Source organism: Mus musculus, chromosome 15, assembly GCF_000001635.26.
Source record: "Mus musculus strain C57BL/6J chromosome 15, GRCm38.p6 C57BL/6J".
Taxonomy (NCBI): Eukaryota; Metazoa; Chordata; class Mammalia; order Rodentia; family Muridae; genus Mus; species Mus musculus.
Window position 1 is genome coordinate 77,467,619 of NC_000081.6, and position 24,285 is coordinate 77,491,903.

The 24,285-nt window shown below is 46.0% G+C and overlaps 1 protein-coding gene across 2 annotated transcripts; it reads left to right on the forward strand.

The window, feature by feature from the left end:
• Nucleotides 1-9,334: 9,334 nt before the first annotated feature.
• Nucleotides 9,335-23,451, forward strand: Apol10a (apolipoprotein L 10A). 2 transcript variants are annotated; one of them, NM_177744.4, is made up of 4 exons: nt 9,429-9,513; nt 13,598-13,678; nt 17,222-17,348; nt 20,712-23,451. In NM_177744.4, exons 2-4 carry the CDS (start codon nt 13,642-13,644, stop codon nt 21,502-21,504), a joined length of 957 nt encoding a protein of 318 aa, NP_808412.1. In that variant the 5' UTR covers nt 9,429-9,513; nt 13,598-13,641; the 3' UTR covers nt 21,505-23,451. The 2 variants fall into 2 exon arrangements, with proteins under 2 accessions (XP_017172100.1, NP_808412.1); XM_017316611.1 differs by lacking the exons at nt 13,598-13,678; nt 17,222-17,348 and having other exon boundaries at nt 9,335-9,513; nt 20,712-22,188.
• The last annotated feature ends 834 nt before the right edge of the window (nt 23,452-24,285 follow it).

Below are 24,285 nucleotides of genomic sequence, written 5' to 3' on the forward strand. Positions count from 1 at the left end.
CTGCCACTCCTCCTAATAGTCCTACCCAGAGTCAGCTCCTCTGCATGGCTACACCTCTGAGCACTGCTGGATACAACAGGCACCTGTGGGCAGTGTGAAATCTTTATCCTAAGGGTAACGAAACCCATCAGAGAACAACAACCCAGCAGTTCATCAGAGACAGTTTGAAGGGCCATTCTGTTCTGTATGCAAGTTGGGCAGGGGCACCATGAAAAGGACCATCCTTAATGCTCTCCTGGGAATTGAGAAGTAAACAAGAAGACATCTTAGAAAAGAATGATGTGTCTAGGTGCTTGTTTTCCCTCTCTACAGCTGAGTCTCATAGAGCAATGTCAGTGATGCATGGGGCTTTACAACTGCATCTCAGTGCTGTGACCATTAGAGATGTGCTAGGCATCCTTGCTGTCAGCCGAGACGAGATCAGGTGCATTCAGCCTCCCATGAATGTCTCCCTTATCCTGCTCACTGTACAACCCCTCCCTCTGCGCCAAGTGGCTGAGCCATCAGGCTTCCTGCCTCCCTGGGTCATCTTGTTGTCCATGGCTCCTTTGCATTCTCTCTTCCTCTCCCAACATGACAACCTCAGGAAAAAAAAAAGGAGAAGACCATGTCCCCAATAGATGTTCTGGCTCAGGAGGGTGGAGGAGGAGGCTGGTGAAGGAGCACCTATCATCCCAAACTACTCAGCTGGGCTGATTAAACAGGTGATCTGGCAGAGATGTGTCATTGGCATGGTGATGGCAGGGATGTGTAGAGGGCATCTCTGATTGGTCACTCCATCCTTTTTCATGCTCCTCTCACTGCTTGGGAACCCTATATCAACAGAATTAGTCTTCCCAGATTGCTACTTTCCATTTTGCCAAGTGTGGCAGTTTGAATAGTTATGGCAACATGGACTCATGTGTTTGAATGCTTGGCCACAGGGAATGGCACTATTAGGATATGTGGTCTTGTTGGAGGAAGTGGCACTGAGGGGGTGGTCTTTGAATTCTGTGTGTACCTGCCTTCCTTCTTTTCTTATCTATCCTCTCTGGCTCAAGAAAAGTTAATGAACTTTGAGCCTTATATCTGGTCATCTAGAAGCCTGAGTCAGTGAGTAACTAAATTTCTTTTCTTAAATCCTCTGCTGTTATCAGCAGGAGTTAATTGCCAAAGCCATCAGCTTTTGGCCCCTGAATAGAAAGAGAGAATTACATTTCCAAAACTCATCCCATTTTGACCCCAATTGCCAAAACCACCCTCACTGACTTTCCTGGGAACCCAAATGCCCAGTGAGGCTTCAGCAGTGAGCCACCTCCTGTATCAATATGATATAAAGAATGTTCCTCGATTTTCTTTGATTGGTTAATAAAAAACTGAACAGCCAATAACTGGGCACAGGAGATAAGAAAGCCAGACTTCTGGTCTCAGACAGGGATTCCAGGATGAAGGAGAAAGGCTAAAGTGGAGACTTCTGGCTTCTTTGCAAAGTTAGATATGTCAAAGGATGTTTTTCTGTAGCACACACAGGTGGATGGATGTTTTGCTAAAACAGGTATGTGAAAGAAGAAGTAGGTGATAGGATGTTTTGCTTAAGCAAAAATGTGAAAGGATGCATGATGTTAAGAAGGGCCCAACAGAGACTAGATGATGCTGGATGGTATTGGTACGCCTTACCATTGTTCCTTGGTTATTGTTTGTCCTGACTCCATAAGAAACTTCTGGTGGTGTGCTGGCAGCTTCTTGTTGCTTCCATGGATTCAGGCTGATTGACAGAGTGATGTCAGCTGATAGACTCATGTGGAGTTTTGCTAAGACAGACTCACTTGGTGAGGCGAGACCCAGGAGAGGACATGTGATGTTTGGGCGGAGCATAAACAGGATTCAATGGACAGTGATGGGCTTACACAGCTATCTTTGCAATGCTTCTTGGACTCTGGTCTTTATCTTTACTGATCTTTGCTTCATTGAGAGAGGCATGACAGAGAACTTCTCCTGGTATCGCTGCTGGTCCTGGGTAACTCCTGAGGAGGCCTGGCTGTTTCTGCTAGGTCGTGCCACCTCTGCTGGTTTGTGTTTGCTTTCCTGACACTACTGAACTGGACTGCTGGTATGTTCGTGAAGGATTTGCAAGTGGATTGAGCTGCAACTGCTGGTTCCTGTGAACTGAACTGCTGATTTCCTGACCACACAGATTTGATTTGCTCCAAAGAACAATATCTAAGCAGGTCCACTTCCCCTGTATCCTAATAACCTTCCTTTTGCACTACCTCTGGTGGGTGGAGGGCTAGAAGGGAGGTTAAAGCATTTAAGAACCCATATTAAAAGTAAGTTTTGAAAAAAAAGCAAAGCTACAAGAGGCCACAGCCACAGCTACACTTGGTTTGTTACCTAATTGCTGAGATCCAAATTCAAGTCCTCATGTGTATACAGCAAGTACTTTACCATTGGTTGGCCCATTATCCAACTAGTTTCTCTATTTTTGTTTGTTTAATTTTTTTAAAGACACAGTCTCACTAAATAACCCTGGCTGGACTAGAATTTGCTATATAGATCAGGCTCACAGATTTGAATTTTTTGCTATATAGATTTGAACTCACAGAGATCTTCTGACTCCTGTTTGGAGTAATGGCCCATGCCACCAAAGTCTAGCCTTGCTTTGTTTTGAGACAAAAGCTGTCTATAAAGTTCAGACAGGTATTGATCTAAGATGTCCTCCTACCTCATTGTCCTAGCAGCTGATGACAGAGTGCAACTCTATGTGCAGCTGGAAAATCCATTTTAGTGTACTGGGCATACATGTAGATTCTTCATCCTTGAGTGGCCTAGCATCTTGTCTGTTTTGTTTGCTTCTCTCTCTCTCTCTCTCTCTCTCTCTCTCTCAACTTCCCTGTCCCCCTTCCTCCTCACCTTTCCCCCTTCTTTCTGTGTGTGTGTGTGATGTGTGGTGTGTGTGTCTGCTTGCCTACATGTGCAGCATGTCCATACAGTATTAGTGGAGACTAGAAGAGGGTGTCAGGTCTCCTGGAACTGTAGTTATGGGCAGTTGTGTGCTACCATGTGGTTGCTGGGAATCAAAGCTAGGTCCTCTGAAGCACAGCCCGTGAGTGCTCTTACCCATGAGCCACCTCTCCAGCACACACCTGAGTTTTCTGTGTGCAGGATGATTTCACCTGTGGTCAAACCTATCTGACACCCTCAGGAGAGAGGCTTTTCCTGCCTCCTGTGGAGCTGAGGCCCTAACCCATGTCCTGTCCTAATGGAGTTGTTTCTGTATCTGACTCATTCATTGTCTTTCCCCCACCCCAGCACCCTACTCATATGTACCTGTCACACATTTTGAAGTCCGCACTAGCATCCCAGCCCTTCTCACCTTCTCTCCTCTTTCAAGCTCCTCCAGTTCAAGGCTTCCCTCTCCCCGGCTACTCCTCTTCCTCATAACTGCTTCTCTCTCTCTCCCCCTTCTCACTCCCTCTTGCTCTTCCTCTCTCTGCTTCTTGCTCTCCATTCGCCTGCTCTCACACATTTACTCAGACCCTCTTACCCTTTTCTCACTATCTTCCACTATCTGTCTCCTGCTGTATTGGGATCTCCACTCATCTCTCCTGCTACCCTAGGCATGGCCAGTCCAGTCTGATGGCCATGCTCATCCTATTTCTTTCTTTCCTTGCTCTGGACTTTTCCAGATACCTCTGGCTGTTTCTTTTTCTCTCATATCTACAATAAAAATCTTAAACACACCATGGAGTGGTCTTCTTGGCAGTTTCTTTGCAGCACTTCCACCTCCTATATACTGTTAGACGATTCTCTCAAGGACACTGGGTAGCAGATGAGGAAGGACCATGGAATACAAGGGAAAGGAGAGTAGATGTGTTGTGATTGCCTCACAACACAAACAAACACCAATTTCAGTCAGTCTGTGGTAATTTATTGAGCAGTAGTCCCAGGACTGATTGATCAGGGCCATAACCAGACTCAGGAGCTGATTGTGATATTAAGTCAGAATCCTACAGACCTCTTAAGCATGAAATCTACAAACATCTGTGCCAAGCCATTCCACCAATCAGGATTTAGGGATAGGAGATTTCCTTAGGAACACTACTTTGTTGCACATTTATTCTGCTCCCATTGGTTGGGGTATTCAACTGTGGCAGAAGACTTGCCTTGCTTAACATTCATGTCTTAACTTGCCAACCAGGATGTCCGTTACCCACATACATGTCTCTTTCTGCCAAATAGAATGTCAGTTCCCAGGAAGGTCATGGAAACTTAAAACGTTACTCAACTTCTACTCACAATGGAAGTTTTATTCCAAATAGCTTATTATATTGGTGCAGGTGTCTCTCTTATGCTGGGGTTCATCCCAGGGGCAAAACTATAAAAGCTCATACATAGGTGTAGAAAATGCTGCTGGAAAATTGGTTTGGGTCCAAGCTTATTGTGACTAACTATACAGAGCAGTTCTAAATGACCTGTATTGTGATTGGTTTCCAAGATCACCAAAGCACAGAGCATAACAGAATAGAACTCAACTTGGGGCATGAGAAATTTTCCTTATAACATTAGTAATGTCACAAAATGGCTTGCTAGACAGGTAACAGATGAGTCCTGTAATTGTCCTGGAAGGAGATCCCAGGTGTTTGTGCAAGGAGGGAACACATTAGAGTCTTTGGTACCCCCAAGCTGAGGACAAAGGCTAGAACTGAGAGAAGCTAGAATTCACAAGACAGAGAACAGGACAGGGAGAGAACCCAGGAGTCTGCAGAAGCTCTGCTGTGAGTGGAGTACATGCTGACACAGGATAGATGGAGGAGGCTAGCCCAGGCTGGAGGATCAGGCATTTGGAACTACTGGGGTTCAGTATCTTCTGAGCCATGGAGGATGAAGGAAATGGGGGGAGGTCCCACATGCCAAAGTGAGAAAATTTCCTCCTTCAGTGAGCACTGAGGAGGGGGTAAATGAAAAAATAATAGAAATATAAAAGGAAAGGCCATAACTGCTTCTCGGTATGGCGGAGGAAACCATTTACTGTAGGTAAAAGGGAGATCATAGCCAGAGGTGGGACATCTGGGAGAGGCCAGAGTGGACATCACCCTGATGGGGTAGGCAGTGTGGGCTGAGGGGAGATTTAACAGAGAGGAGAGAGGGGAACCAGCTGCAGCAGCCGCGAGGCCCAATGTACAAAAGGAGTGGGTAACCAAAATGGCTGGACTATATAAGGAAGAGCCTGTGGGGGAAGGGCAGCTCAGTTCCTGTGCTAGAGCATTGGGGTAGAGGACAGAGTATGCCAGCCATATCCTGTAAAGGGAAGGAAATGAAGGATGCATGGTGGGCTGGTTCAACAGGTTTGACTCCACATGTGCACAGAGAGGTCCTTAATTTCCCTACAACAAAAGCATTCTCTATTCTAGTCCAGTTAGTACCATGAATAACCTATTATTCAGAAGGTGTAGTACTGAAAAGGGCATGTTGGGGGGACCTCATCAGGCAGAAGAGGGATCCTATTATTCTAACTTTGGCTGTAATTCTGGAAGCAGTGCTAGCTGGGGCAGGCACTGGAATATCTGCCCTAATATTGCAGGAGAAAAACTATAACAGCCTGAAAGCAGACATAGATCAAGACATCCAGTCCTAGAAAAATCCATCTCCTACTTAGAGCACAATGTAGACTCCACAGCTGAGGTAGTTCTGCAAAACAGATGAGGGTTAGACTTGGTGTTCCTGCAACAGGGAGGGTTGTGTGCTGTGCTGCATGAAGAATGCTGTTTTTATGTCAACCATTCTGAAGTTATCAGAGAGTCACTAGCTAAAGTTAGAAAAGAACAGATGGACACCAAAGAGAAGAGGAAAACTCCAAAAGTTGGTATCATTCACTGTTTGATACTTCTCCATGGCTAACCACCCTTATTTTCACAATTTTGTGATCCCTGATTATTCTCTTACTGTTGCTCACTTTTTGGCCATGCATAATTAATAAGATTTTACAGTTATATATAGCAGAGATTGGAGAACTAATAGTGATGAGATCCCAATATCTACCTGCCATCACATCAGATCCATATTGGTAGAGTCCATGATTGGCCTCTGAAGTTACCAATAAAAAGGGTGGGGGGAATGAAGTGCACAGGTGGCTGGCTTCTGCACTCTCCTGCAAAAGTCCCTTCTCCCCCACCCTAGGCTCTCTCCCACAGCAATCATGGTGGGGCATGCAATCTGCTTGCCTCTGTGCTTTCCCCAACCCCTGCTCCTCCCTGCATCAAACGAAGGGAATCTTCCCCGCTTCCTGGCCACACTGAGAGGACTCAAGGAGCCACAGGTGCCAGCTTGAGTGAGATAAATGACAAAACACCCCAGCTCCAGTGGTGCCAAAACTAGCACTGCTGTGGGCTGGCCTTAGTGGGTCCCTCAACCAAGGGAGAAATCAGGGTCCTGATACTTAGGTGGGCAAGGAGTAACAAACAGACATGAACACATGAGAGTGTTGGATCTGAATGTAATTTCTCAAAGCGAGCATCAGACTTCTATTACAGGAGAAAACCAGGAAGTTATGTGATACATTAGCCAAGATACATTGATGTCATCTGATGTATAATGACACAAAACAGAGAAATGCATACATAAAGACTAGCAAGAACCAGGCAGTGATTACAACTGAAATAAAAGCAGCCCTATCTAAAGTCAGTTATTCTAGGAGCCAGGTGAGGATTTCACACCCTAGTCACAAGGGTCCTTTAGCAAGCCTAACTATGCCATTCCTCTGAGCCTTGTAAAAAACTTGCACCAGGGGGTTCTGCTCTTGCTGACCTTTTCATGAATAATGCAATACTCTAGTTCCTCCTTAAACCACAACCCTCCTTCTTTCTAGACCATTGTAAATTCCTGCATATGGGAGTGGTTTGGCTGTTATTTTAAGTATCCATAGGGAACCTCCATTTGTCAGAGGAACTCACCAATTTTCTTCTAATATGTAATGTAGTCTTCCATATCTGACTGTAAGGAGAATTCTAAGTTTACTTTGTAGAACTAGCCCCAAGATTTCTAGCTCTTTATGCAGTAAAATACTGAAAGAAAGCACACAACACCCTCCACCTATTGCAAGGACAAATCTGGACTACATCCATACTAAGGGATGCAAGGCCTCCAGGAGACCAGTTTCTGTGAAACTTTTTGCCTCAGGACTGCAGCCAAGCTTTTGGACTTGTCATTTAGACTCCACTGGAGTGGGTGTGGCATAGCACCACTCTCCCTGATAACCAGCCTGGGCTCTTTCCTGGTGCCTGTCCTTGGAATGAGGAGATTAGGGTCCCCTTTGTAAATCATAGAAGAAAGGTAATCAGAGATCACAGACAGTTATGGCCGGCCATAAAACCAGTTCCTGATAGCACCATAAAAGAGAGTCCTTAGGCCAGAAGAATCCCCCCTCGGCCTGGTGATTCCACTCTACCAAATGGTATTGTGTCTGAATTACGACTTACTTCACCCACCTTCCCTACCCTTCACCCTAAGCATTTAAAGAATTTCTAACTATGCTGTATATGAGTGCCCAGACACCGAAGCTTGAGGTTGCACTCCCGTCCTACACTGTGGGAAGGTTTTCAATCCGAGTCTGACTTGTAATGAAGACTCTTATGCAAGACTGCAGTGGACTATGCAGTTCTTGAGCTCTCCTGGGTTTCTTGTGGAATTGGGGCATAAGAAGGTGTGCCCTCCATTTCAGGTTTGAGTTAATTCCAGATGTAGTCAAGAATAGCCATCACACTGGGCTTCAATTTCCAGACAGTAACGGGGAAAGGAACAAACAGCCTGTCCTTTTCTGACCTCTGATTGGCTCCAATTCTGGGTGGAGGGGGCAATGCCAGCTCTTCCATCACAGAGATAACCAAACTTCTCCCCTCCCACTCCTCCCAATTGGTACATCAGAAAGACACACTAAGGATGTCCTTAAACCTGATCAGTGGACCTTTGGTCTCATTAATTTTATCTCTAGAGAAGACATAATAGGCTGTTGGTTGCCAAGGACCAGCCTCAGCTTGGAAAGAGGTTCTGAGGTGACACTGACTTGAAGACAAATCATGAGTACAAGCTGACAGCTTTCCGAAAATCACCAGACAGTTCAACTCTCACAAGCCAACCCCAGTCTTTTATTCACCAATCAGTTCAATTGTCCAACCCAGTTTCTCTTTTTCTCACCAATCAGCACTTTCTTAACCTTCGATGATAAATTGGCAAAGCCACAGAATATACAGAACCAAAAATCCAGCCAAGAAATAACCAGTATGGAGAATCACTTGAGCAACTTCATCTGTTACTACGCATCCCTCCCCCCTCAACCCCTGCCTTCGCCCTAAGACAAGGTCTCAGTGTGAAGCCCAGTGGTAGCACCACATTAAGGAATCTTGCCCTCAAGCTGGTCATGGTGGCACACACCTTTAATCCAAGCATTTGGGAGGCAGAGGCAGATAGACTTGTGAGTTTAAAGCCAGCCTGACCTACAAAGTAAGTCCAGGACAGCCAGGACTCGTTACACACAGAAACCCTGACTCTGAAAACAAGCAAGCAAGCAAGCAAGCAAGCAAACAAACAAACCAAATCTTGCCTTCAGAGTCAACTAAACCAAGAGGAAGTCCCATTTAAACTATCTACTTCTCTCTCTGTATCTTACAGCTGCCCCTGTCTGTTGTCCCTTGTCTGATGTCTGTGTGTCCCTAAGAAAGGCCTCTGCTCTTTATGTATTCAATAGTACATGCACAATATCAGACAGGATTGAGGGATCATTGTGTACAGAAAATTTTAGGAGGTTTACAATGTGTCTTAGCTAATATTTTCTTGCTGTGAGAAGACACCATGTAGAAGGCAACTTCTAAAAGCATTTAGCTGGGGGCTTGTTTACCTTTCAGTAGGTTTGTCCATTGTTATCATGTCAGCAAGCATGGCAGCAGGTAGGTATGGTGCTGGAGAAGTAATTGAAAGCTCATTTATGAATCAAACAGTTCACATTTCAGACACACACACACATGTACACGTATGTATATATATGGAGAGAGAGAGAGAGACAGAGACAGAGAGACAGAGAGAGAGACACTAGGTAGGACTGGCCCACAAATGTATAAAGTCCCACGTTAATTCCCTATCCATAAATCCACCTGAAACAGGGTCCCTCATTTAGAGACCAAGCATCTTTTGCCATCTCAGTAATGAATGTTCCTTTTTCGTGGAATTGAAGCTTAGCTCAAGCTTTATCATTGACCTTCATTCTTGGCTCTGTTTCTATCTATCCAGGCCAGAGAAGGTGTTGCCACATCAGTTCCTTTCCATGGTAGATCAGCAGGGTGGTACCTGGCAGGCATCATGCCCAGTGGATTGTTTTATTATGAAGAGACACAAACCAGAAATTTTTCTTTCACTTTCATGCATTGGGTATATCAGGCCAAGAGCTTGTGTCTGGTTGTGTCTCAGATGTGCAGCTGGTGACTGGAACCACACAGCTAAGGACAGCTGGGACACATCCAAACGTGGCTGCAGGAAGATTCCTTGGTGAGTCGGGGACCATGCTTGTCCCACTTGCTCTGGAGGAGAAGGTTACATCCCTACGAATGGGCGAGCTCAGGGAAGATGAACAATGGTCACAGGCTCAGCAGATGGAGGGCTGGACTTCCAGTCAAATGAGCTCTGCCTGCTCCTCTCCCCTCCTCTACCCTCTGCATAGAAGAGGACATGGAATCCTCAGATGGGATCTCCACACTGCCTGGGCCTGACCCTCCTTGTAGGGCTTCCTAAGACATGATTAGAGGTCTCAGGCAGGAAGACAACTCTTTGTCTGTGCTCAGACATTTTAGATAGCTCCAAAACAGAAAAAGGAAGTGAATGAGGCTTGAACACAGAGCCATCAACCATGCTGGCCTTGGGGTGCTCTCCCTGACCAAAGAGAATGAGGCTTTGAGTAAGATGTACAGACAAACTACTCAGTTTCAGCACAGCTTTGCTTGTCTATGCAGTGTGAGCACTGAGGAAAAACTGAGGCACAACAGACAGTGACTATTCTAAGGTGCCTCAAGGAGGCTGAACAGGTAGGTGAGAGGCGACATTCCTTGGTTCTCACCTGGCCTCTGCCTCCCCTGTGGAGGACAGAGGATGAAGCCTAGGCTGTCCTGTGTGAGCAGGTGTGGAGGGGAAGCCAGGATGGATGGAGAATGTGCTCTGCAGAGACCCCAGGCCCATCATACACGTCTCATCTACACGAGGGCAGACTGCAGTGCAGTGGGCTCTCGTGTAGCAAAGGGAGAAAGAAGTGTGAAATCCCCAGGGTTAGTCTTCCATCCAGAGACAGGGCTCTTGTTTCCCTTACTTCTCTGCTCTGAGCTCTGTGACATGGGGTTTGTCAGCCTTCGATAGTCCTCTGTTTTGTCCTCTGATGGATGGAGCTAGAGTTGCCTGACCTGCTGAGCACCCCAAGAGGCTGATCTCCTCTTCTGGTGTCCTGGAAGGCATGCTTCAAGGGGTAGACTCACCCCTGGAAGTCCACCATTGAGTCCCTCAGAGGATACAAGTGTGAAGAGAGAATGGAGGACCAGTGTTGTGTTTTATAAAAGGAAAGAGAAGAAGGGGTGTGTTTGGTGGATGTGCAGACAGGTGTGGGGAAAGGGGGCTTCTCTGTGGGCCCATGCTGAGGCATCCCTTCCCGCTGAGGGACCAGCCACAGGAAGAAGGTATAGTGTAGAATAGTTTATTCAGGACCATAGGAAGCAGAGTTGAGAGAAAGGCACAGAGAGAGAGAGAGAGAGAGAGAGAGAGAGAGAGAGAGAGAGAGAGCAAGGAGAGGAGTAGAGGAGTAGAGGAGTAGAGGCCAACCCTGAGCACATGGAGAAAGAGGGGAGAGGGGAATGAGGAGAGAGGGGGTAAGGAGCTGGAGCAAGGGCAGGAGAGGAAGAGAGAGGGGAGGGGGCAAGAAGCCACTTTTATAGTGAGTCAGGCCTACCATGGGTGTTGCCAGGTGTATTAGTCAGGGTCTTCTAGAGTCACAGAACTTATGGGTAGTCTCTATATAGTAAAGGAATTTGTTGATGACTTACAGTCTGCAGTCCAACTCCCAACAATGGTCAGCAGCAGCTGTGAATGGAAGTCCATCTAGCAGTTGCTCAGTCACACATGGCAAGCAGGCAAAGGAGAGAGAGGGAGTCTTCCTCCTTCCAATATCCTTATGTAGGTCTCCAGAAGGTGTAGCCCAGATTAAAATTGTGTGCCACCACGCTTTAATCCCAGATGATCTTGAACTCAGAGATCTCCCTGTCATAATCTACTGGAATTCATAGCCACTATGCCTCAAGATCTCCATACCAAGACCCAGGTCAGAAACTTGTGTCTCCCAGCCTCCAGATTAAGATCACTGGTGAGCCTCCTAATTCTGGATTGTAGTTTGTCTTAGTTAGGGTTTCTATTCCTGCACAAACATCATGACCAAGAAGCAAGTTGGGGAGGAAAGGGTTTATTCAGCTTACACTTCCATACTGTTGTTCATCACCAAGGAAGTCAGGACTGGAACTAAAGCAGGTCAGGAAGCAGAAGCTGATGTAGAGGCCATGGAGGGATATTATTTACTAACTTGCTTCTCCTGGCTTGCTCAGCCTGTTCTCTTATAGAACCCAAGACTGCCAGCCCAGAGATGGTCCCACCCACAAGGGGCCTTTCCCCCTTGATCACTAGTTGAGAAAATGCCTTACAGTTGGATCTCATGGAGGCATTTCCTCAACTGAAGCTCCTTTCTCTGTGATAACTCCAGCTGTGTCAAGTTGACACAAAACTAGCCAGTACATAGTTCATCCCTGACATAGTCAAGTTGACAACCAGGAATAGCCACTACACCAGGCAACTGTTGGGCAGAGCCTAGACTAAATGCCAACAACCAGAGACCACAAGTCACTGGTTGGGAGGCAGGGAAGGCACTCCAGGGGAAGTCCAGGCTGGCCCAGCCCAGTATGTGAGATGAACAGGGGCAAATGGCACACACTTTAAGGTTATTAAACAAACAGCGTGTGTTATGCTTCAAGAAGACTGAGAGTAGCTAGTATTAAAAGTGGGAGAACAACAACACCTCTAGCTGTCACCATGTGCTTTCACTGTCCTTGCAACTGAGAGCTAATTAATGACAGGCTCTGTACACACTCATGGGCATTCCCTAGCTCTGAAAGGAATGTAATCACCACGGAACTTGAAGTCTGCACACAGACTGGTTGCCTTGTCTGTTTGCACCAGTAGGGATTGTGCACAAGCTTCGTACACTGAGGGGCTTTCCTCCATGGAACTGCAGCCCTTGCCACACACCGCAATCAGCACTAGTGATGTTTGATTTCAGTTGGATCTAGGGTCTGTGTGCGAAGCCTCAGCTTCCTCCCTCAGCCTCTCTCTCCAGTGCTGAGGTTCTCCAACATGCAGGTCAGATCAGCTGACTATTGAAGGCTGCTGTGCACTGTAAATCCAGGGAGAATGCCCATAGCTCATGAGTGCACTGACTGTGTGAGCTTAGGTTCACACAATTTATTTCATCCACAGTGAGCCTCAGTCTGTGAAAACTTCAGTGTTGATGCTCTGTGATCCTGTCGTTTTGCTTCTTGAACTATCTTAGAGCAAATAATCCCCAGTAAAGATATCGTTTTATTTTTAAGCAGAGGGTTGTTCTTTTATTGCTGTTCACAGGATGATTAGAACCATCTATAATAGGACCTGATGCCCTCTTCTGGTGTGTCTGAAGACAGTGTACTCACATACATTAAATGAATAAATCTTCAAAAAAAAAAAAAAAAAAAGAAGAAAGGAAGAAATTGCCTAAGGTTGAACATTTAGAGATGGGGACAGAGGACTGGATATTTCCAGAGCAGACACAGGGACAGGGTCTGGCAGGACTCCAGCTCTGAGGGGATGCAGGATCCTGAAGAAACACAGAGAGTGTGTGGACTCTGGGAGAGCACTGTGTCACTCATCAATTAACCCCTGTCACAGGGCAGAGGCCCTGATGCCAGTGAGATGCCTTGGGCAAGATGTTCCTGGCAGGTATATGGGGAAAACAGGAGATGCTGATGTAAGTTCAAGAGAGTGGAAATCCATATCCAAAAGTCGGGGTGACATTCGTAACACTTCATGTCAAGTCGCCGTTGCAGCACTTCTGTCAAATTTGCAAAACTTCACAGTCAGTTCCTCCACTTTACAATAAGATTCATGGGGGTCCTCATCTTATAAATGATGCTGGTCCCGTAATAAGGTGTTTATGAGAACATCTGTGTGTATGTGACACACAGACATTATTTACTATTGTCATCAATTGTGTGCTGTCACTTAGTAACTGGCAGAATATCTCTTACCATCTCTCCTGTGTGTAGATTATATATAGTTTTTTCTTCATAGCCATGTCTCTAGCAGGTGGCATCCCCCATGGATACTAGCAGGACAGGAGGGCTCTGACTTGGCCAGGATGAGGGGAGAGGGGAGAGCCAGATGACTGTCATCTCTAAGTAGAAGTGCAGGGTCCCCTGGAGGAACATCTGACTGTCACCTTTACTTTACAGCTCACTTCTCTGTAGGATCCATGGCAATGTATCATAGCTTTTGTTTATTTTGTTTATTCCAGCCTGCACACCTGGAAAGCAGTAAGAAAAAACTTGTCAAAATCCAATGGATTGGAATGAGATCTTAGAGGACATTAGGAAAGGTATTCGATTTCTATTTCTCTGTGTGTTCCCATTTTACCAGGGCTCCAAGGGAAGAGGAGATGCTGCAACTTTTCCTTGTCCTAACCAGGTCCTTTTCATCGTAGTGACCCACCCATGGGTGGTCATTGTGCATAAGATGAGTGTGCGATATCCACAGGGGCTCATGTACTTGAGCCCTTGGATTCCAGTTGGTGCTGCTATTTGGGGAGGTTATGTAACTCACAGGACATGGAGCGTCCTAGAGGACATCCATCCCCAGGGGTGGGACTTTAGAGTATATGGCCCTGCTGTGTGTGGTGTGCATACTTTGTAGCAATTGAGCGTCTGTGGTTGGTGTATTTTTCTGAGTTCAAGGCCATTCTTGACTACACAGTGATTTCCAGGCCAAACAGGGTTACATAATGAGACTATGTCTCGAAAATAAAAATAAAAGACAATATTATAAAGCTAAATAAAGAAAGTTGACAGTCTTGCCCCATCCCAGTACCTTCTATCCTTCTTCATTGCTGCTGAGATGTGATCCCTCAGTTTCCAGGACCTGCTCCTCTCTCTTCACTCCACTGTGGACATTCATCCTTGTAGAGCTCTGTGAAAACCTGACGTTCTCTCTCTCCCCTTTCTATCTATACACACACACACACACACACACACACACACACATTTAAATAGTAGATTTTTGCTCCTGTCTTAGGGTTTTACTGCTGTGAAGAGACACGACATCCAAGGCAACTCTTTTTTTTTTTTAAAGATTTACTTATTCATTGTATATAAGTACACTGTAGCTGTCTTCAGACACTCCAGAAGTGGGAATCAGATCTTGTTACGGATGGTTGTGAGCCACCATGTGGTTGCTGGGATTCGAACTCTGGACCTTCGGAAGAACAGTTGGGCGCTCCTACCCACTGAGCCATCTCACCAGCCCCCAAGGCAACTCTTATAAGGACAACATTCAATTGGGGCTGACTTACAGGTTCAAGGTTCAGTCCATTATCATCAGGGCATGGCAGCTTCTAGATAGGCAGGGCACAGGAGGAGCTGAGAGTTCTACTTCTTAGTCCTAAGGAAGCCAAGGAGTAGACTGTCTTCCAGGAAGCTAAAAGGAGGGTCTCAAAGCCCACACCCTCGTTTATATACTTCCTCCAGCAAAGCCACAACCCCTAATACTGCCACTCCCTTGGCCTAGCCTATTACAAATCACTACAGCTGCTTTTATGTAGAAAAAGAATAGGGAGCCAGTAGGTGGAAAACATCTATGTAAGGAATGTGGAAGACTTTGGAACTTTGGACTAGAAATGCAGTTGCTTACTGTCAGCAGAGCCCAAGGGGTTGATGTAGGAGGCAGGGACAGTCCTGCTGAGCAATGCAGAAGGGTGGAGACTGGACATGAGATTTTACAGGTACATAAAGATTTTATTGCCCCTGGGTAATAGGTCAGTCCCATGAGAGGCTGAAAAAGTATTTAGATATTTCCTACCCATATTTAAGAACTCACAGAAGGCTAAATTCAAAGCAATGGACTGATTTCTTTGGTGGGGAAAAGGTCAGTACAGCACAACATTGACTGCAGATACTTATCCCCAGTGACTCCGTGTTCTTTCTTCTACATGGAAAAGAGCACGTGGGACAGGAGGAAATGCCGAATGCTTCATGTTTTGCATGTGAACCTAGGAAGCCCAATGTCTCAGAGTAACTATGACAGTGGAGGAGATTAAGGAACTAAGGGAAGGCTCCTGCCCTGCAGGTGACAGTGAGAGGGTATGGTCTGGTCAAGAGCAGCTCTAGCTTAGCTGTGAAGGGAGAAAAATCCCAATCTTTCTTGCTCCTTGACAGGAATTGCTTCAGTGTACAAAGCTGCTGTTGATAGGGTTGAATGTGACAAGGATCCATCCCAAGCTGGCAGCCAAACCTGGCAGTGCTGTCTGTGCATTAATGGCTTTAGAGTCACAAAATATGCAATAGTTCAAGTGGATATGCATGCTTTTTCATTGGTTTCAGAGAGCCCGGAGTCCTTCCCATGTACAATATACACTGATATACATCCTGTCTTTGTTACAAATTCTACTACTCCCACAATGAGGTAATGGAGAACCTACTAGCAGCTTGAAAGTCACATTTGAAGGTACTGGCACCACAGTGTTGACATGTAAATGGCTCCTGGTGCTTCAAAAAAAAAAAAAAGGACATCCACAAGTGCCCTGTTATTTCTCACCAATGGAAACCTATGTCCTTGATGACCATGTGGCTAGTTGGTACCAGGAAGCACCTCTTCCTCGTGTGTGAAGGGAGCAGGGTCTCTCTTCTGCACATGATGTCCCCTCTGCATGTGTGGAGCAGGGTCGCAGTAAACAATGGAAGCAAGGGGAGGCAGACACACAGGAACAGGTGTGTACATGTGACAGACAATGAAATGACAGATAGATGACAGAAGACAGACATCTGGAATCTCATTGCCATGAGGATCCCAGCACCACTGGGTAGTGCCTTATATTTATGGCATCGTTTGGTCTTCTCTACTTAACGTCTGTAAAGTTCCTTCTCCCAAACATGCTTGCTGAGCCTAAGACCCGTTCCATATGCATTTGGGGGTCATAACTAAACAGCCAACCCCGGATTTCCAGGATGTTTTGTGTGAGGGATCTTTTAGATTTAGTTTATTTTTTTTAAACCAATGTATCAATTTCTTTTATCATATCTTCTATGCCTGAGGTTCTCCCTCCATCTCTAGTGTTCCAACGCTGTTCCTTGTGTCTGTTGATCTCATTATCTTCTTTGGGCTTTCCATCTTTAGGATTCCTTCAGCTTGTGTTTTCTATATTGTTTCTGTTTCAATTTTCAGGCCTTGAACAGTTTTATTTGTTTCCTTTACCTTTTAAGTGTATTTTCCTGTATTTCATTAGGAGGTTTATTTCTTTCCTCTTTAAAGACCTCTACGTGTTTGATTGTATTTTCCTATATTTCTTTAAGTGATTTATCATGTCCTCTTTAAAGGTCTCCATTATCTTTATAAAATTGGATTTGAGATTTTTTTCTCTTTTCACTTGTGCTAAGGTATCCAGACCTCGCTGTAGTAGGACAGCAGTGCTCTGAAGGTGTTATACGGCCCTGGCTTTGTTGATTGTGTTCTTACTCTGGTCTTAAGTCACCTGGTTGTCTCCTGGGTTTTCCTGCTGTAACAGTTATTGAAAGCTGGATGTAATCTCAAGGTTCCTGGTGCAGCAGGATTCTGCTGGGTAGCCTTGGGCTGGACAATGGAACTCAGGGGTCAGTGAAAGTCTCCCAGCAGTTGGGATTAGGAGGCAGGGCGAGGGAGCAGAGAAATGGTGGGATAACGTAGCTAGAGGAAGGGAAATATCACAGAAGTCCTGGCACCTGGGTGTGCCCCAGAGGACTGGGTGGGCAGAGAAATGGGTATAGGGAAGGACTCTAACCTGTATGCTTCCAGATCAGCAGGTCTAATGAAGGTGAGTGGAGAGATGGCCAGAGAATTGAGGTTCATGGAACCCCATACTATAATCTGACCTCATTATTTTTCTGATAAATAGTGGAACGTCGCATTGTTGAAAAATTCATTGAAGATCTCACAGAAAATTTCTTAAGAACAGATCTGAGGAGCCTTATAACTGAAGATGGAGCCTGGAATGGATTTTTGGAAACAGCAGAGTTGTCAAGGTGACCTGCAGGGTGCACTCAGTGCTGCCCTGCCCCCCAGACCAAGAGAATGAGGGTTATTTCCTGGTAAGGTGTACCCACTCCAGGCAGTCCCAGGGGTGGGCCTTATGGACCCTCATTCTCAACTCTCCAAGAGGAGTGTTTACAACGTGTTATTCCTGCTGGAAATCATCTCAGGTTGTTTGAAGATGTTGCTCAAGGTGCCAGGGTGATTTCTGCCAAGCACTAGTTATGTGACCTTGACAAGTTAGTTACCACTTCCTGACTCCCATTACCATAAAACTGTAGTGTGAGAAGATAGGATCATCCACGTGGGTTTCTCAGCATGGGGCCAGCACACAGTGGGTTTCTCAGCATGGGGCCAGCACACAGTGGGTTTCTCAGCATGGGGCCAGCACACAGTGGGTTTCTCAGCATGGGGCCAGCTCACAGTGGGTGCTCTTGTATGTCAGCTTTGCAAGCTAGTTTTGAAAATGAGAAGAGACAAGGTCCAAGAGTCTCATGAAGGACTGAGAAATCAGGATTTATTTGGAGACAAGTGAGAAAAATATACCCTGAATAAGCCATCTTCAAGGTTCTTTCTCTGTCCCTTTCCTCTCATCTGAGGAGCTGTAACAGCATCAGGATCCTTCTGTGGACTGAGGAGGCAGAGAGCCCACAGAGCAGAGGCACAGAGCTGGGTTGGACCCTGACTGTCCTTGCTCAGATCCAGAGCCCCATGCTGTTTCACAAGAATGAGAGTTCAGTCTAATGGGATGTGGTGACAGTCTGGGATAAGCAACACATCAGGGTTGGAAAACCAAGTGCCAGCATCCTTTCCAAAGCCCAGAGAGACCAGGACCAGGGTCACAGCCAGGGGTCAGGAGAGACTGTGAGTGACCCTGGAATGGAGGTGTAGTTAGCAGGCTAGACCAGCTGGGCTGGAAGGAGAGAGAGAGTTGGAGGCACAGAGAGAAGGATCAGGGACCCAGCAGAAGACACGTAAGAGGGAGAAGGGGCATTTCCCCTTCTCTGCTCTGATGCCTCATGTGTGTGTAGAGCTTTTCATGAGTGTGTCCTCCATACACTGTCTTTAAAGACTGCAGAGTTCTTAGGAGTTATTTGGGAATTTCTTCTGTTGTACACAGAGCTCCCTGAATATCGGGAGAGCACTGCAACAGACAGCTCCCAAAGTCACTGTGTTTGGAGGATGATTACCATAAGTCAAGATGAGGAGACCCCCATGTCAATGAACCAGAGCAAAATGCTTCCCCTTTTGTCTTGAACAAATTCAGGGCATTTTTGTCCTTCCAATTGCTACGGATGATCTCTAGGCCCCTTGCATCTTTGCACATGACCTTGTGGTGTTCCAAAGAGACACTGACATCAGCTATGCTGTCTGTTATCCCTGTAATCTCTTTCTCCAGGAATCTGCCATGTTGAGTCAGGAACTGGTGAGGAGTGGCAGTCAGTGTGGAGCTAAGATTGGTAGCAGCTGTCCTGTCCCAGTCACCTCAGGCAGCACTGACTTTGTGAGCTCCAGCCTGGAGGGGGACAACTTTGGGCATCTTCAGAGAGCAGGCAGCAGGCTAATCAATCTGGAGGGTCTCATGGCTCTAAGGGGATTGGCTTGGGTTTTATTATTAAATTCTCAGAGACATAGAAATGATGAAGTCTGAGGAAAAAGTCTCAGTGAGCCTTCCTTTTGATTTTGACACCAGCTATTAATGAAAGAGTTCTCTAAGCCAACTAGGGAAAATTTAAAAACAACTCAGAAATTACATAGCTGCTTGTTATCACATAGCACAGGGGGTTAAAGTGAGCCAATGAAGACAGGCACCAGTCTGTTCTGAGAGAAATTCAGGCTTCAGAGTTCTTGTCCTCAGGATGAGGTATCCTGCATTGAGTGTGTGATGATTCAAATGACACTTGCACACCTGAAAGCCAACCCTAGGAAAAATATTCATCCTGAAACAGCCTCCAGCAGCCAGGAGGACACTGCTCAGGACTCTTTTCCCAGGGGAGAGAGATGGAGCCACTCTGCACACACAAGGGGTTGGGGACTTAGGGTCAGCTTGTATTGAGAGTAGAAGACAGCCCATTGCTTACAGGGACACCAAGAACAGATCAACTCCAGGGACATGGGCCTTATGGGAATCTTCCTAAGGTTCATGGCTTAGGTTTCCAGTTCCTCTGGAGGTCAGAAGTCTCACCAAATTCCCTGCCACACCCACATCTTCAAGGTTGAACATTTTTATAGGAAATTCTTGGGAACAGTATATCTCAGCCTCTTCATTTCCTCACTTGAAGTACTTAAGGATATCTAATGGAGTAACTTGCAGATGGGACCTGTCTTAATCAGAGTTTCTATTCCTGCACAAACATCATCACCAAGAAACAAGTTGGGGAGGAAAGGGTTTATTCTGCTTACACTTGATACTGCTGTTTATCACCAAAGGAAGTCAGGACTGGAACTCAAGCAGGTCGGAAAGCAGGAGCTGATGCAGAGGCCATGAAGGGATGTTCTTTTCTGACTTGCTTCCCCTGGCTTGCTCAGCCTGCTCTCTTATAGAACCAAGACTACCAGCCCAGGGATGGTCCTACCCACAAGGGCCCTTTCCCCTTGATCACTAATTGAGAAAATGTCTTACAGCTGGATCTCATGGAGGCATTTTCCCAACTGAAGCTCCTTTCTCTGTGATAACTCCAGCCTGTGTCAAGTTGACACAAAACCAGCGAGTACAGGGCCTAAATCTAACCTTAATGTTGACACTGTGTGCAGCAGATGCAGAATATCTGTGCAAAGCTTTTAAGCAAGTGTTCTGTCACTGTGCACTGTCCCATGAGGCCAGATGTGGAACTTTTGAATGCTCTGGTCTGGGAGACTTTCAGATGGAGGAATCCACTCTAGCATGCTCAGTGTGTATATCCCACTGCAGGGCTCCCCAGGCAAGCTCAGGCATTCCTGCTGCTGGATGCTGCAGGGAATGCAGAGGACTTCTCAGTATTCAAAGGGAGAGGGGGAGACTCTTGAGAAAGATGCATCCATCACAACACAGTTCTCTGAGGTAATGAATGCTTGCTCTGATTCCACATCCCTGTGCTCACCACATGGTTCCCTTGGGAAGTGATGTCACCAATCTTGAGTGGTGGCATTTCATCAAATGCACTTCACTATGGTGTCTTGTTTCTACCTTACACACTGACGCCTATGGAGTAAGGATGGTGGGCATCTAGGATGTACCAAATGTTCATAGTAGAAAGGAAAACTTTGGATATCTGCAAAATTATTTCCTGTTGGGTTTGTAGTATAAAGTTAAAGACTGAATAAGCTTTTATCTTTAAAAAATGCTGTTTACCTCATGCACTTGACTTCTGTCACAGTGAGGAGAAAGCTGCACTGCGTGATGCTCTGAAGGAGAGTTCAGCACAGAAGCCCTCTGGTGAAAATGACAGACCTGAAAGGAAGCCACAGAAAGAGCAGATTTTGCGAGAGGTTCCTCAGTTGAAGAAGAAACTTGAGGTCCATATCAGTAAGCTCCGAGAGCTGGCTGACAAACTTGACCTGGTGCACAAGTGCTGCACCATCTCCAATGTGGTGTCCCTCACTCTTAGTGCTGCTTCAGGAGTCCTCAAGCTCCTTGATTTTGTTCTGTCACAGATCTATGGAATGCCCAGGCGAGCACTCTCAGCAACCTCTGAGGGTCTGGGAATGGCATCAGATATGATTAATATTACTACCACCATTGTGGGAGAAAGTTTCAGACAGTCATATGAATCAGAAGCCAGACGCCTGGTTGGAGCCAGCATAAATATACTTTACGAGATTATAAATATCACTCCTATGATCACAGTCAAGCTTTATTATACAGTTAAGGATTTAGTTGAAGCCTTCAAAACCCTCACGGGTCAGATCCGAGCCATCAGGACAGCCATATCCAACTCTGACCTTGGAACACAGGCCAGGAACCCTGCATCCACTGGAAGAAGCTCTGGACAGGGTGTCCCCCAGATGATCAGTAGAGCCAGGATTAGAGAAATAGGGCTTACAGTTCCGTTCCTTGAACAGGATCTTCGGGACCTTGCGCAACAATTCGAGGTTTTGAAGGATGGGGCAAAAACAGAGTCAGGTGGAGCACTGCGGGACCTGGCTCACAAGCTGGAGGAGAACCTTTAGAAATTTGAGCAGAAGTGCAAGGCTCTGCAGTCAGACCTGCCTCAGTGACGCCCTCCCCTAAGCAGCTTAGAATTCAGAGGAGATGATCCTTACAGGGGTGGGGACAATTTTTTTTCTTAGCATTATTGTCAGAAATATTTAGTTTCTAAAAGATCACAAAAAAGTTGGTGGGAAGGGAGAAGGTTAAGTGTCTTACAGGAAACCTGGGTTAATGGCAGAGCAGCCTAAAGAAATGGTGGCTGGAGCAAAATGCAGGAACATAGGGAGTGGAAATGGCGGTCCAGACCTGCACAGGGACACACACCCGTGCTACAACATGCTATAACAAGGGAAACAGCCTGAGGTCAAGTCCAGGGAAAAGATTGTTGTGGAGTTTGAATTTCTCTGGCTGAGCAGAGCGAGGTCAATGTAGAAGGCTGGAGATCCCAGGAGAAGAGGAACCTGGAGTCTAAAAGGGGATCCGACTTCCGGCAGAGTGGAGACTGCAGACAAGTCAGCACCCATCTCTCTAACAACACCCTGCTGCATCTGAACATCTGTGGGGTCTCCTCGAGGTCTTGTGCTGGACTTGCTAATGCTTAGCTGTCTGAGAAATGATATTGCTTTAGTGGGTTTGCTTTGCTGTACTTTTTTCATAGATTTTTTTTTTGGGGGGTGGAGGGTACGGGAGCAGATTTAAATTAGGAAAGCAGAAAGTACTTTTTATAGACTTTGTGTGTGTGTATAGATTATGGCTTTATGATGTATCTGTCATGGAATTTCTAGGTAGACCAGAAATTTGCTATGGTCTTCCTAAGTGTTGGAATTTCTGTGTCTGTACCACATTGTTGATGTATTATTGACTACAGTATAGAGTTCACTACTTGTGCTAAACAACATCTGTGGGTGTTGACAAGTGCTTCGTGTGCCATACATTTGAAATCATATAGTATGCTACCTTTCAGATAGACTTTGACCTAGCAATATGCATGTGAGAAACAAACAAACAAACAAAAAATCAAAAGAAGGCGGGGTCAGAGTGACCTAGAGTGTCAGGAAGCCTGGGGAGCAGGAAATGGGAGAGAGCCAGAGTGAGAGTCGAGGCAGATTACAGAAGGTGTCAAACACTGTATGGAATGGAGATGAAGTCAACACTTTTGGGACAGGAGACTGGGTATGTGGCTCTCAGGTCTTCTCAATCTGTGTGGCTTGCTGGCCAGGGTAATGTCTCAGATTGATGGGTTCCTGTCTTCTTATGTTTTATAGGCTGTGTTCAGTAAATGTTAACTGGCTGTTCTTGAAAAGTGGAGTAAAAGCAGTCACTTGCAGCCTCTGGACCACCAGTATTGGCAGAGTCCTAAGCACTGAGGTGGCAACCATACGCCTGCTTTCTTGTGTTGTCACAGAACATGTTGAATAGTGTTTTAGCCGATCTTCTTAATGTACAAGTGTGATGGACTTGGCTTCTGACCCTGGATTTAGAGATAGAGGCATGGGTGTGTCCCGGTCCCTGCCGCCCTGACTGTTCACGGGTCTATGAATGTTCCAGCCCATTCCTCACTCTGATCAAGGCAATCTGTCATGGTGGGCCTGTGGCTCAGCAGACATTTACATGGTCCTGCATGTGCTTTTCTCTGCGAAGCTGAAATCATGATATTGAAAGGAGATAAAATCAAGAGTAAAAAAAAATTAATTTAAAATATAGCCACAAGTCTTTGAGGAAGTGTGGTCGCTAGTGTCTCCTATCTTAGGCTCCCCGTCTTGGCTTGTTCTTGGCTCAGTCTCTGAGTTGTGGAATGAAAGCGCATGCCTCTTCCTCATCCAGTCTCCCCATCTGCAGCATCACAGTACAGCCCCACATTATACTTCAGAGTCACACACTGATTTGAAAAATGTGGAGAGATTTGTGTTTTAGGGAATGATTGTAAAACTCCAATCAAATGGTGAAATAAATGTGTTGCACACTGTAGTGTTTGGTTCCTGAGTGGTTTCTTGCTCTCCCTCCCTCAATCTGTGAGGACAGGGTAATCAATCCCAGTAATATTCGTGTAAAACAAAATAAGCACCAGAAGGAAGGGTTACGTTGGCCCTTGGTGCCCAGCGCCTATGAGTCTCTTCTCCTAGGACAGAGCAGAAATGTCACATAGCCATCCAGCTGTAGGCCTCTGGTAGAGCAAGGACTTTGGCCCCTCAAACAAAGAGCCATAAGGGTGAGACATGAGGTAGAGGACTGTGCTATAGAAGATGCTGGGAACTTCTGAGAGGAAGCAATGCAGGATAGTTCCAAGTAAAGGCAGATTCTAATTGCCATTTTCTCTAACTTCAGAAGACCAATCTCAGCAACAACCACTCCAGAGCCCAGGGCTGTGCTGAGGGGTGAGGAGAAGTAGGTGCTCCTGAGGAGAGATGGGGCTGGTCAGAGTTCAGAAGGTTTGGAGAGTGATCTCTGGAAGGGCCCTGAGCCCGAGGTGGCAGAATTTGCTTTCTTAAACACTCTGCAGAACCCACACACACATAGGGTATGCACAGAAGAATGTAGTAAGTCATCCTAAGGATATCACACGAAGTCTGTGTTGAACCCATACCCCTAAGAAGACCTGGGTGCTGCACAAATTTAGCCAGAGCAAGACTCCTTGGTAAGTTAGGGATTGTGCTGCTTCTCCACTTGTTCAGTCTCACCACAGCTCTAGAAGGTTGTTGGACCCTTTTAATGTACACACACTGTGACAGAAGAACTGAACTCCAAGCTGTGTTGTGTCTGGCTGAACTTCTGAAGCATGAGAGAAGTTTCCCTTAAGTGAG

What these genes read in the sequence shown, in the direction of transcription:
- Apol10a (XM_017316611.1), top strand. Translation starts at nt 9,350, where the DNA reads ATGAAGAGACACAAACCAGAAATTTTTCTTTCACTTTCATGCATTGGG. An exon ending in GGCTGCAGGAAGATTCCTTG is followed by an intron (nt 9,514 to 20,711) that starts GTGAGTCGGGGA and finishes CTTCTGTCACAG; the next exon opens with TGAGGAGAAAGCTGCACTGC.